We start from the raw sequence: 13739 nt of genomic DNA on the forward strand, positions 1-13739 counted from the left end.
CCTCTCTCTGTTGTGCATGATCTATGTTTCTGAATGTACCTTACCATCCCCCTTCTCTTTATGTTCCTCCACTCTAATCACTTAACACCTCTCCATCTGCCCTGCTCTCGTTGGTGTTCTTCCCCTCTTCTTCTCTTTCATCCTTTTCCCTCATTTCCTATCTCCTCATATTCCTAAATCCTTAATTTCTGTTCAATGCCCTTGTTTCTTCTCCCCTTTTCATCTCCTTGCCCCTTCTTCATTACTCTCTCTTCTTCTCCCCTGCTCTCCCTCCTGTCCTTGTGTCCCCTCTCTCCTTTTACTCTCAACCTTATAGGGAACAGATATTGGCTTTTCCGGGAGGCAAATCTGGAACCCGGCTACCCCCTGGAACTGGTCGACTATGGCCGGGATATTCCCTATGATCGCATAGACACAGCCATCTGGTGGGAGCCCTCTGGCTACACCTATTTCTTCCAAGGAGACTGGTAAAAAAAGGCCTTTATTCCACCCCACAAAAAAAACCCACTTATTCTTCCTATAGTGTTGTTGAGTTAATATTTCTTGAAATGAAAACATTTAATGAAGAAAAGAAGAAGAAAAAAAAACAATTTTTTATGGTGGATTGTGTCCAAGAAGCATTTTAAACTGTAAATGTTTTGAAAAATTGTGATGTTCATGGATAAAGAGCACATCGGTCCATTGTCAGACCTCTGGTTTCTACTCTCCAACTTAAACCTTGCTTTCCCTTGTAACAGTTACTCCTCACACATCCATAAAGTAAAATGATTGGCCAGGCTCTGATAACAGTCTTGCTTTTAACTGATTGGTCATACAGACTGTGTTGGGGGGAAAGTGAATTGCACTGCAAGTTCTTGAGATATTTGTGAGCTCAGATGTCTGTCTCCCAGTGCTACAGACAAAAGAAACAGATCTGTAATCTTGGCTCCAACCAAGGTGAAATGTTATAAAACTCAGTGTATTTGAGCTTTCACTATCAAATGGGTTCATTTCTAGTGTGGTGCATGAGAGCACTAAACCCAAAAGTACACTCATAAACCTGAAAAATGGTTGCTGCATTGAAAAAGCTCATCTCTTATTTAGTGAAGCAGCTTCCAGATGTGTTTCTTGATATAACAAAACAAGAGTTTTAGTGCCAATTTTGTGAATGTTTGTATTCATAAATGTAGCAACTTGAACTTTAAATACCACATAATCACAATAAAAACCATATGTGAATTCATTGTAGATATGAGCTTTGAGTGTTAAGTTTCATAGTACGAATTAGAAAATCAATATTAGTATAGCTGTTGAGCAAAAACATGTTATTGGGCATACTCAGCACAACAGGCAGTAAAAGTATTATATTACATAGAGAAATTATAACAGAAAAATGTATGAAATCCTGTTCAGCAGCTGCAAAGTAGGCAATGATATTTGAAAAGGCAAGACAGTTGATACTGCCTAAATGTCCTCTGAGCCCATTTCTGAATTAAGTAGAAACTGTAGAGGTGTCCGGGTGGCATGGTGGTCTATTCCTTTGCCTACCAATATGGGGATTCGAACCAGCAATCCCCGTGTTGGTGGCAAAGGAATAGACTGCCAGCTTACCTCCGACTTGGTCGGGCGTCCCTACAGACACAATTGGCCATGTCTGCGGTTGAGAAGCTGGATGTGGGTATGTGTCGCTGCACTAACGCCTCCTCTGGTCAGTCAGGGCGCCTGTTTGGGGGGAGGGAGGGGGAACTTGGGGGGATAGTGTGATCCTCCCACGTGCTACGTCCCCCTGGCAAAACTCCTCAATGTCAGGTGAAAAGAAGTGGCTGGCGACTCCACATGTATCGGAGGAGAAATGTGGTAGCCTGCAGCCCTCCCCGGATCGGCAGAGGTGGTGGAGTTTAGACTGGGATTGGGATAATTGGCTGGATACAATTGGGGAGAAAAAGGGGGGGGGGATCCAAAAAAAAATATATACATGAAACTGTACTGAGTTAGGCTACATATGGACTAAGTGTTTGTCCAGTGAGTAAACTCACTGATATCAGAAATGACATTTGAACCCTTACTGTATATTAGGTGTGCACACAACCTACTGCACTGCATACATGTGACATATAATCCTATCCTGGTCTTGTTTAGATGGTTAGTATACTTTCTCCATCCCTGTCTTCAGGTACTGGCGTTTTGATGAGCAGTCCCGTGCGGCAGACAGGGACTACCCTAAACAAATCAGCGTGTGGGGCTCTTCAGTGCCTTCTGCCCCCAAGGGGGCCTTCCTCAGCGATGACGGAGGTGAGCACCGAGGAGAGTCGTGTTTCTCTCTTGTGTGCATGTGTGGAGACAGTGCTGTGTCTTTGCATGTGTGAGAAAGAGAGAGCGAGAGAGAGAGAGCGGGGGCGGGGGATTAAGTGGGAGGAGGGGCATGTACAGTGAGAAACAAAAGTATGTTTGTGTGTGTCAGTCGGGAAGAAAATTGGGAATGGAGAGGGGGAAAAAAACAAAATTTTCCCATGGTTAACGAGAGTGGAAGTGCAGAAAAGTGATATTCATGAGGTCTATCCTTTGAGAACCATCTCCTGAAGATATTTAGCTTGATATAGTCTATACTGACAGCTTAATGCCATGTGTTGTAAAAGTACAAAAGCAGAACAACTAACTCAATAACATATCTTCACCTGCCGTTGTAGATTTAGCTGAAGGATTTAAAGGAATTTAAAACAAATTTAGGTGTTCAGAAAAGTGGTATTTCTTGGGTTATATGTATATATGCTTGGCTAAAGAAAGTAAATGCTCTATACAATTAATAATGGTGCCTAAGATTCAAACAAGATTCGCTCGGGTAGTGTAGCGGTCTATTCCGTTGCCTACCAACACGGGATCGCCGGGTCGAATCCATGTGTTACCTCCGGCTTGGTCGTGTGCCCCTACAGACACAATTGGCTGTGTCTGTGGGCGGGAAGTCGGATGTGGGTATGTGTCCTGGTCGCTACACTAGCGCCTCCTCTGGTCGGTCGGGGCGCCCCCAGATTGGCAGAGAGGGGGTGGAGCAGTGAACGGGATGGCTCAAAAAGAGCGGGCATTGGCCAGATACAAATTGGGGAGAAAAACGGGGAAAATTGAAAAAAAAAAGAGAGATTCAAACTCCACATAAATTGGGTGGACTACAAACGCATAAGTCTAATGGCTTTAAAAAAAAACATAAAAAAACAAATTAAAAAGGACTTTTCTAAAAAAAAAGTTTGTATATCAGCAGGCTGCAATTGTCTTTGTCATTTTTTGTTATTTCATAGATTGATTTTAATTAACTTGTCCTCCTCTCTTCTATAGCTTATACTTACTTTTACAAGGGCTCCAGGTACTGGAAGTTTGACAACCATCGTATGAAGAGTGAGCCAGGCTACCCCAAGTCCATCCTGAGGGACTTCATGGGCTGCAGTGTGGACTTGGATCCAGACAGAGACCGAGACACTGACACCGACACAGGCCGCAAGTTCCCAGACATCAGCAGACCACCCTTCAACCCTGACGCAGGCCGCGACAAGGACAAGGGCAAGGATCGAGATGGAAAGGACCGCAGTGGAACTGACAAAGAAGCTGGTAAAGATGGTGATGGTGGTGGCAGTGACAATGGAGAAGACAAGCGTGAGGGCCGTGAAGAGGAAACCAATGAGGTGGATGTGGTGCTGAAAGTGGACGACAGTGAGGAGCGGACCATGAACATCCTAATGGTGACCATTCCACTCTTCCTGGTGCTGTGCATCCTGGGATTGATCTACGCCATCATCAACACGCTGCAGAGGAAAGGGGCACCGCGGCTGCTGGTGCACTGCAAGCGTTCGCTGCAGGACTGGGTCTAACTGTGACTTTACAGACGCTGAACTTAGAAACTTAGATGAACCTTAGATGACCCTTACCCCCTTCCTCTCATTACCCACCTGTTTTGAGTCTCTGTGCTCAAAACCCTCAACTTTAACTCATAGAATATGTGGTAGTAGTTGCATACATGCAAATACTGTAATAACATAGATAACATGCACACACATAAAACAGAATACACAAACACACTTACACATAATGGCATACACTCATGCAGGCTCTTAGAGGCAGTCATATTTCTGTATGTACATATATGGTGACATACACACAATTATACACATACATAAGTATACACACACACACACACACACACACACACACACACACGCACGCAGCAGCCTAACCTCCTCCCCTCCCCCATGGTGCTCTACAATGCGTTGACTGTAGTCTATTTATATGAGAGAAGTTTGCACATTGTTTTCTTTTTGTTTTTGTTAAGGTTCATATTGTGTGACTTAGTTGTTGTTTATGTTATTATTATTATTATTATAATATTAGAGACCAGGGAGGTCATTCTGTTCACTCCCTCTTCTCTCTGTTGCCTCTGTACCATCCCTCCCCACATTCACAGCAGGGGCTTTTTTTCCAGTTAGATATATGACTATTGCTAATATTGTCAGGGTTGCAACAAAAGAAAATGTACAGAGTGAACAAAACAGAAAAGACAAACTGCCAGTCTCCCCCCATTTTCTCAGGATGGAAATGCAGCCCTTTGCAGTAGAGTATGTCATGGTTGGGATGTGAGATGGTGCTAAATTGGGTTTGTACACAGCGGCCATTTCTCATCTGTGACCCCAGTAGTGGAGGGATGGTATTTATAAATTGAACCAAGAAAGGCGGCTCGAAACCTTCCCACTTTATGATGCCTTGAGCCAGAACATAACCCACTGATGCTGGTTAAAACTGTGGATTGTTAGAGTTGAGTTTAACACTCGTTTAACACTTAAACACTGCTCTGCTTTTAAATTCAGAAACTAGTCTTTCTCTGTTTTCCTCCATCCTGTACACATGCCTATACAATTGAACAATAGGGGGACCCTCCTTGTTTCCTCTCTTTTCCTTTCATTCAAAGAACTTCCTGGGTGACATGATCTTCCAAGTAATACTATCACTAACATTTAGTGTATCCCAACAAAACTAAGCCTCTTAAAGCTAAAACCTTAACTGTATGCTGTAGAGAATGAGAATGCAGATAGTGTGTGTGAGAGAGAGAGAGACAGAGATACAAAATAAAAATTTCTGATTTCAAACTAGATGCTTACCCCATGTAACACTGCAATGACTGGGGTGACTAGGTACCATTCATTATATCATGTCCTTCTTTGTCAAGAGGCTTTAAAATGACTTTCTTGAAGAGAAGAAACTTCAGTGTCTTGCTGTAAAGAATTAAAAAGGCTGCAGATGTAAGCAGTAGGCCGTGACCACTTCAGAGGGTGGACGGTGGCTCAAGTGAACACGGCCTGAGATGTCCACCTAATCCCCTTGATTAAAAAAAAACAGCAGGTGTGTACAAATGCTGTTAACCTCTGTGACCCCATGCTAAGCTGTGCTCCCGGAGCCAAAACAAACCCTCTTTTATCTCGCAAGAGTGGAGAGAGAGGAAAAGAGGGGTTCTGGGGGAGAAAGATTTGAAATAAAAGAAAGATAAACGAGAGAGTAGCTTGAGGAGAGGGGTGGGGGGTGGGGATGCATGGTGAGAGAGAGCAGAGACGGATGGAGCATATGTGTGGGATCAAATGAGCTGGCTTTTAAGGGAAGACGTCTATCTGAGGAAAGCAGGCTTCCACTGTGTCCAGAAAAGGGCTTTGCCATCTCGGGTTACACAGATGTTGATCGAGGAGGGGGGGGGACACAAGGGTGAAGAGGGAGGCTGACTTGATTCCCCTGCATACAAAGTTTGGAGCTCAAAGATGGAGGGAGGAAAGAGGAAAAGAGCGAGTGTGTGCTTTGATATCGCTCCCTCTATGGGCTTTTGCTGGCACTGGACCATGTGACCTAAATTCTCCAGCTAGCTCCAACGGTGGTGCTGTCCCGAGAGGAAACTTAAGTTTACAGTGGTGGACAGGAAGCCAAAGCAAAGGGAATATAAGCATCTTGAAGGGGTTTCCTCGGATCCTGTGCTACCTTCTCCTCACATATTACTATCGGCCTTAAATCCTGCTAGTTGTTTGTAATGGTTCCTTGCAAGTGCTATCACGCCATCACTCATCTCTCACTAATGACATTGGATATCAATAGTAACAACTTTTTTTTTTTTTTTTAGATTTTTTTTGTGGCATTTTCCACCTTTATTGGATAGTAATAGTAGAGAGAGATACAGGAAAGGCAGGAGAGAGAGAGAGGAGATGACATGCAGCAAAAGGCCCAGGCCAGATTCAAACCCAGGCCACTGTGGTAAGGACTCAGCCTTGTGTGGTACCATGCTCTACCAGGTGAGGTACAGGGGTGTCCCCAGATAATTCTTTCTTTGCATCTTTCCCTGTGTTCCTGTCGGTTTATGTGTCAGTAGCAAAGTCTCAATACAAGTTACATGGTCATAGGGTTTAGAAAAGAAAGAAAGCCACTTCATTTTGTCATTGTACAGGTTACAATGAAATGTGTTCTCTGCATTTAACCCATCCTATTGTATAGGAGCAGTGGGCAACTGCAGCGCCCAGGGACCAACTCCAGGTCTTCTTTCCATTGTCTTGAGTATGTTCATCGTGAGACAAAGAAGGGACACAACCGTGCCTGATGATGTGTATGTGTTACAGGTTATGAAACATCAAATCAGAGAGAAAGAGACAGAGTTTATCTCAGAAAGGCGCAGAGGAAGAGCATCAACTACTGCCCCCCCCCCCATCCACCCACCCAGTACGCACGTACAGACACACACACACACACACACACTCCTCTCCCTGATACAGTAGTAGACTGATCGGTGGGGTGTTTGATTGCTGTTACCAGGAAACAGCATCTCTCTGTACTCCATCGACCTCCTCGTTGTCAGGGTGGGGCGGGTGGGGGCTGCGGCATCGTATCTAATCAGTGATAAAAGCCCCCCCCTCCCCCTCCCCGCCCAGGGCCTATCTCCTGTATCTCCCTTCCCTCCCAGAGACAGATCAATGGGAAGCAGGCTCCTACCAGACCTGCATCTGGACAGCCTCAATGTATGTCAACTTGTATAGCATAACTCCCCATCACTTGTTCCCTAGCATCCCTGCTAACTCTCAATAATATCTGTCAGAGAGCACTCAGAAAATGATAACTTTTTCAAAGTTTTTGAGGACCCTCGCCGTTTCGGCCCTGCAAAACAAAAGCTTACTTTTGCAAATAGCGCCTGAGTTTGCCTTAGAAAGAGTGCTTCAGTGAATCAGCGGTTTCAGAGATTTACACTGTGGTCTTACAAATTTGGATGCGTGCACCTAAGAATGAGTTTGAATCTACTAGGGGCAGCAGGACAGAAGGAGGAAGTTGAAATAAGAAGAAAAAAAGAAAAAGAAAGGCCTTGCATAAGGCCTAGCCCAAAACAAGGTATCGCTATTTAGGTATTCATTGTTTCTGAACACTAAACAGATGGAAATTATGAATACAAAAAAAAAAAAAAGAAAAAAAAAAGAAAAAAAAGTCTGTTAAAGAAGATGGATGCATGTGCGTGTTTGAAATTTGGACGTGTATGTGAGGGAGTTGTTGAGGTGTTTACTTAATCAGCACAGTGCTTTTCATGAGTGAAACACGTTTTCTTCCCACTGACTGTAAATCGCCCTATCTCCCTCTTTCTCTCTCTCTCTCTCTCTCTCTCTCTCTCTCTCTCTCTCTCTCTCTCTCTCTCTCTCTCTCTCTCTCTCTCTCTCTCTCTCTCTCTCTCTCTCTCTCTCTCTCTCTCTCTCTCTCTCTCTCTCTCTCTCTCTCTCTCTCTCTCTCTCTCTCTCTCTCTCTCTCTCTCTCTCTCTCTCTCTCTCTCTCTCTCCTTAATCAAGTGCTTTAAGCCCAGGGGGATTGTAACGATAACAATGCCTTTCTTTATCTCACATTCATTCTCTCACCTCCTTTTTTCTTTGCTCATTTCTTACTTCACCCTGTCATAACACACAAATTCAGTGTGTTGTTGTTGCCCCCCCCCTCCCTTTACAGGGCAACATTTTGACTTGGGGTAAGAAACCATCATGGGCCTTATTGGGGGGTCCAACATTGTGAAATGATTCACAGCTATTATATTTGTGCTTGTCTCTTAATCTTGAGGGATTTTTTTTAAGTCAATTTTTGTGTGAGGACCTCACTTGCTGAATTGATGATGTCAAAGGTGAATGTAATCAAGAAATGCCAAAATCTTTTTACATTTTTTTTTATAGGTTGAACTTTCACTGAGAGACGCCCATTTCATTTGAAGCGGCTGAATAATGTGGCCTTGTTGGACATTTAGGCAACCTGACTATACAAAATATCTTTCTTGTACCCATCCCAGAATATGTTTCCATCTACATTGGTCAATGTTTCACCTCACCAAATGCACTCCTGCTGTGTAAGATCTGATCTTAACCTTTTTTTTTTCTTCTTTTAATCGACTCCGTTCTTTCTCTTTTCTGTGTCTCTATACTGTAGCTGTCTGGACAATGTCATTTGTATGACTGAATATCTCTCAATATACCCCAGTTAGCCAGAAGACTTGTTCTTTTAGTCATCTGTCTACTCTCTGCTCAGTGTGGTCTGTTGTCCTTCAGATTATGCAGCCAGTCTGTGTATTGTGTCTCCCTGCACTGCCCAAGAACCACTAGCTTCAAAAAACCTTATGTGCTCAGACCGAAAACAGCCAAAAAAAATCAACAGGTGCAGAGGTGGATGGATAAAAAATAAAAAAAATGAAAGGACAGAAAGGATGAGACAAAAGAAAAATGGCTTGGTTTGACATGATATGCGACTGTGTTGTTGTAAGAGGGACTAGCTTCCCCTCCGTCTCAACTCTGAGGTCTCATGGTGTCATTGAAACGGGAGGGATTATGTGTCAGCGTGTCTCCCCACCAGATGCTTATGCCTGTGGCGAGCAGCTTTTTGTCTGCCAGGATGCGTCTCACCTTGCCCACTGAGCCTCATTACACTGAAACCGCTCTCTTTAAAGCACTGCTTTGCTAACGCTCACGTTCACGGTGGAGCGGGCAGATACAAGAGTTGACAAATTACTGTATTCTTCAACCGCGGATTAGTGTGCCCAATTTTTACTCGCATCGTTTTGTGGCTTCAGTTCACCAGTGGGAGAACCAATCCCACTCTTTCAACACTGCTCGTGGCAGCAGGCAATTTAAACTGTCAAGTATCGCACCTAAATCTCAGATACACAATGTGTTAGCAAACTGTTTTCATGCAATAACAATGTGGTTACAGCTGAGGTTAGCGGGTACTTATTGTAAGCAAGTGGGTCAGTGTTTTTTTGTCTATTTTTTTTTTTCGGTCATTACTTACTGAGCTACTAATCTGGGCTTGGCAACTGCAAACCTCTTGTGCTCTCGTGCCGGGCCGAAGCATCTGACATGAGGCCCTCCTGAACGTCTCTGGTTGTTACTGCCACAGTAATGGTCTGGTAACTGTTCTTCAAAACCTCACCATCATCCTGTACTGGGATAAGATGGAATAATAAAATAACAATCAGTGAAAAACAGATGTGGTAATTGTTTGTGTTCGATTATATTGTGTTTTTTTGTCATATTAATTTGCTCCAGTGGTTTAGAGTTGTTGAATTTCATTTCATGTGTTTATTTCTCTGAACTTGATATGACATTAAGTGTTGACATTTTCTGTTAATAACATTCCAGGTAGTTGTTTTGTTTTTTATTGGTTGTTAGTGTTTTTATTTCTGTAGAAAAATGTTAAATTTTATACATTTGTGTTGTTGTGCGTTCACCTCTATTTGAGTGTGTTAACAATCCATGCTGGACATGTACACATTAAAAAAAAAATTGCTATGAAAAAGTGTCGCTGAGCTTTGACTAAAACACACCCCATTTGCACAGTAACTGTAGTAGAGGATACCACTTCCTGGACTGAATGGAGGCTTGTATTTCAGCTTCAGAAACCAATTACACATACAATGGAGTATTGCTATTTTGCACATAAACAGATAAACACACACACACACACACACACCCTTTGTTCACTTCCTGTGGTGAGGTCAAGAGTCCATAGGGCCTTGCTTCCTGTCTCACACAGCAAAGAACGGCCTTCTGGGCCATGGGAGGCCAGGAGGGAGGTCTGACTGTTGGCCAGTAAGCCACATGAGACGAGAGGAAGTAATGTAGCCGCCTGATCCATCACAACCCAATAAGAAATGAGCAGTGTCATTACCAGAGGGGCTCCTAACTCCTAAGTTGAAAAGCATTCTTCCAGAACTCGGGTCCAGTCTTGGCCTATTAAGCTGATTACTAATGCAACTGATAGTTGGAGTGCTGATAAGAGCAGTAGAGTCAAATGCAAGCTAACAGAAAGCAGGTGCTACACTAATGTCACCAACACCCGGCTTTACACACTGAAAGGTAAGAGTTTATTTACATAGCACCTTTTTAAAAAAGTTACAAAGTGCTGAGCAAGACAGAGCTACAGAAAAAAATAAACAACATACATACACAGTTATACACAGAAAAGTATAAATTACAGCCCCATTACAGGGATGACAAGTTGGTATAGATGGGTTTTGAGAATTTTTTTAAAGCCGTTTACAGACTCAGCTGATCTACTGGGGGAGGGGGGGGACTGTTCCAGAGGGACGGGGCCCTTAACGGCAAAAGCACAATCATGCTCGGATTGGCGGAGGGAGTAGGGTATCGATAAGAGACCCTGGTCAGAAGACCTGAGTGGTCTAGAGGTGGAGTAAGGATGCAAAAAATGGGAAATGTATAAGACCATGGTGGGCCTTATATGTGAAAGCAGCATCTTGGAGCCTATGCTATAATTTACTGAGAGCCAATAAAGGGATGTGAGGGTTGGTGTGATGTGGGATCTAAGATTGGTATTGGTTAGCAGCTTTGCTGCAGCGTTTTGCACGAGTTGCAGGCGGGACAGGGCTGCTTGGTTGAGACAGGAGAAAAGAGCATTGCAGAAGTCAAGGCCTAAGAAAATTAGGGTGTGGATTAGCAATTCAAGATCTCTGGTTGATAGCATTGATTTGATTTTTGCAGTGTTCCAGAGTTGAAAAAAGCAGGTTTGCACAAGACTGTTCATTTGTGGATTGAAATTCAGATTTTGGTAAGAGTTCACCTGTATTTCTTGAGGAGGGTTTAACATTGGTGGCCAGAGGTCCGATACAAGGTTTCACTTGTGAGACAAACTTATTAGGACCGATAAAGAGAACCGGTTTTGTCGGAATTGAGCTGAAGGAAAATGAGTGGCTTTCATTCCTTGAGTTCGCGGCACTATTTATATCCCGTTCCCTCAACAAGTCTATATCATTGTTCACCTCGATATTTTGAAATCTAGACCTTTATTTAGATAATCCTTTAAATCTTTATGAGTTTTTAAAAGTGGGACATAGACATACCGTGTGTAGTTTGTGTTCAAACAACTTTATTAGTGCGTGTCATGTTTACATCACTTTGTGGCGAGTTGGCATTCCCTTAGCTCTGTTTAGCCTTGAGATGAAGTTGTAATGTTTTCCTGATGTGCATGTCTTTGTGGGTGTGTGTGTGTGTGCACGCGTGCCTGCAGTGTATGAATGTCTGGTCAGGACCATAGTTCCTTGTTAAATATATCTGCTATACTTATCACTTGCTGCACCCTGCAGCGCACAGTAATTACTAGCAGTCATCTTTTACCTCTGGGTAAAAACTAAACTCACCTTTCCCTTCCAACACACGCAGAGAGAAAAGCTAATCACTGGCAGCTAGAGCTAATTGGGGGCAGTTTTTTAAAGCGCATAACTGTGGTTATACAGTCAACTCAAAACAGCTGTTTGATATGAAATTTGACCTACGCTGCAGCAACACACCTGTTGGACACTCGCCTCGATAGACACACTGCTTTCCTAGAAAGCAAGGTGTAATAACGCAATGTTGTATCAAAAATAATGCAAATTCTTAATTCATTTTTGGCAGCTGATGAGTGCATTGAGCACGAAAAAAGCTTGTTCTGCCATTTAACAACTTTGACCTATAAAGAATATCTTTGCTCCTGAATGGTTGAGCTCTTTTTTTCTACATCGAAGGTTTCATTGCAACATCCTGTGGATGTATATAATATATATTAAAATCCAGTGAGTCCAGCAAATTCTTTAGCATGAAACAGGATTGTACTCTCTCATAAAAAAATGTACTTGACTCACTGGATTATTTTGCTCCTTGTCTGTTGAGCACTTTTCCTACTGTTGAGTGTTTCTTTTAACAAAGTTACGTATATATACAGTGCATCTGGAAAGTATTCACACCCCTTCACTTTCCCCAAATTTTGTTATGTTACAGCCTTATTCCAAAATGGATTAAATTCCTTTTTTTCCCTCATCAATCTACACACAATACCCCATAACGACAAAGTGAAAAAGGTTTAGTAGAAATTTTTGCAAATTTATTAAAAATAAAAAACTGAAATATTGCATGTACATAAGTATTCACACCCTTTGCGATGACATTCAAAATTGAGCTCAGGTTCATCCTGTTTCCACTGATCATCCTTGAGATGTTTCTACATATTGATTGGAGTCCACCTGTAGTAAATTCAATTGATTGGACATGATTTGGAAAGGCACACACCTGTCTATATAAGGCCCCACTGTTGACAGTGCATATCAGACCAGAAACCAAGCCATGAAGTCAAAGGAATTGACTGTGGACCTCCGAGACAGGATTGTATCGAGGCACAAATTTGGGGAAGGGTACAAAAAATTCTACAGCTTTGAAAGTCCCGAAGAGCACAGTGGTCTCCATCATTCGTAAATGGAAGACATTTGGATCCACCAGGACTCTTCCTAGAGTTGGCCACCCTGCCAAACTGAGCAATCGGGGAAGAAGGGCCTTGGTCAGGGAGGTGACCAAGAACCCGATGGTCACTCTGACAGAGCTCCAGCATTCCTCTGTGGAGATGGGAGAACCTTCCAGAAGGACAACCATCTCTGCAGCACTCCACCAGTCAGGCCTTTATGGTATAGTGGCCAGATGGACGCCTCTGCTCAGTAAAAGGCACATGACAGCCCGCTTGGAGTTTGCCAGAAAGCACCTAAAGGACTCTCAGACCATGAGAAACAAGATTCTCTAGTCTGACGAAACCAAGATTGAACTCTTTGGCCTGAATGCCAAACGTCACGTCTGGAGAAAACCAGGCACCTCTCATCACCTTGCTGATACCATCCCTACAGTGAAGCATGATGGTGGCAGCATCATGCTGTGGGGATGTTTTTCAGCGGCAGGAACTGGGAGACTAGTCAGGATTGAGGGAAAGATGAATGGAGCAAAGTACAGAGAGATCCTTGATGAAAACCTGCTCCAGAGCGCTCAGGACCTCAGACTGGGGCGAAGGTTTACCTTTCAACACGACAACGGCCCTAAGCACACAGCCAAGACAACGAAGGAGTGGCTTCGGGACAAGTCTGTGAATGTCCTTGAGTGGCCCAGCCAGAGCCCAGACTTGAACCCCATTGAACATCTCTGGAAAGAACTGAAAATAGCTGTGCAGCGATGCTCCCCATCTAACCTTACAGAGCTTGAGAGGATCTGCAGAGAAGAATGGGAGAAATACCCCAAATATAGGTGTGCCAAGCTTGTAGCTTCATACCCAAGAAGACTTGAGGCTGTAATCGCTGCCAAGGGTGCCTCAACCAAGTACTGAGTAAAGGGTGTGAATACTTATGTACATGCAATATTTTAGTTTTTTATTTCTAATAAATTTGCAAAAATTTCTACAAAACCTTTTTCACTTTGTCATTATGGGGT

General features: G+C 43.3%; 1 protein-coding gene across 1 annotated transcript in view; it reads left to right on the forward strand.

Annotated features, from left to right (window-relative positions):
- mmp15b (matrix metallopeptidase 15b) overlaps positions 1-5437 on the forward strand; it is a 37552-nt gene extending 32115 nt beyond the window's left edge. The window contains exons 8-10 of the mRNA XM_056278339.1: positions 317-467; positions 2153-2271; positions 3307-5437. Coding sequence (XP_056134314.1) covers positions 317-467; positions 2153-2271; positions 3307-3836 — 800 coding nt within the window. The 3' untranslated portion in view covers positions 3837-5437. The remainder of the gene's footprint in view (positions 1-316; positions 468-2152; positions 2272-3306) is intronic.
- The last annotated feature ends 8302 nt before the right edge of the window (positions 5438-13739 follow it).

Source organism: Lampris incognitus, chromosome 4 (genome assembly GCF_029633865.1).
Source record: "Lampris incognitus isolate fLamInc1 chromosome 4, fLamInc1.hap2, whole genome shotgun sequence".
Classification (NCBI taxonomy): Eukaryota; Metazoa; Chordata; class Actinopteri; order Lampriformes; family Lampridae; genus Lampris; species Lampris incognitus.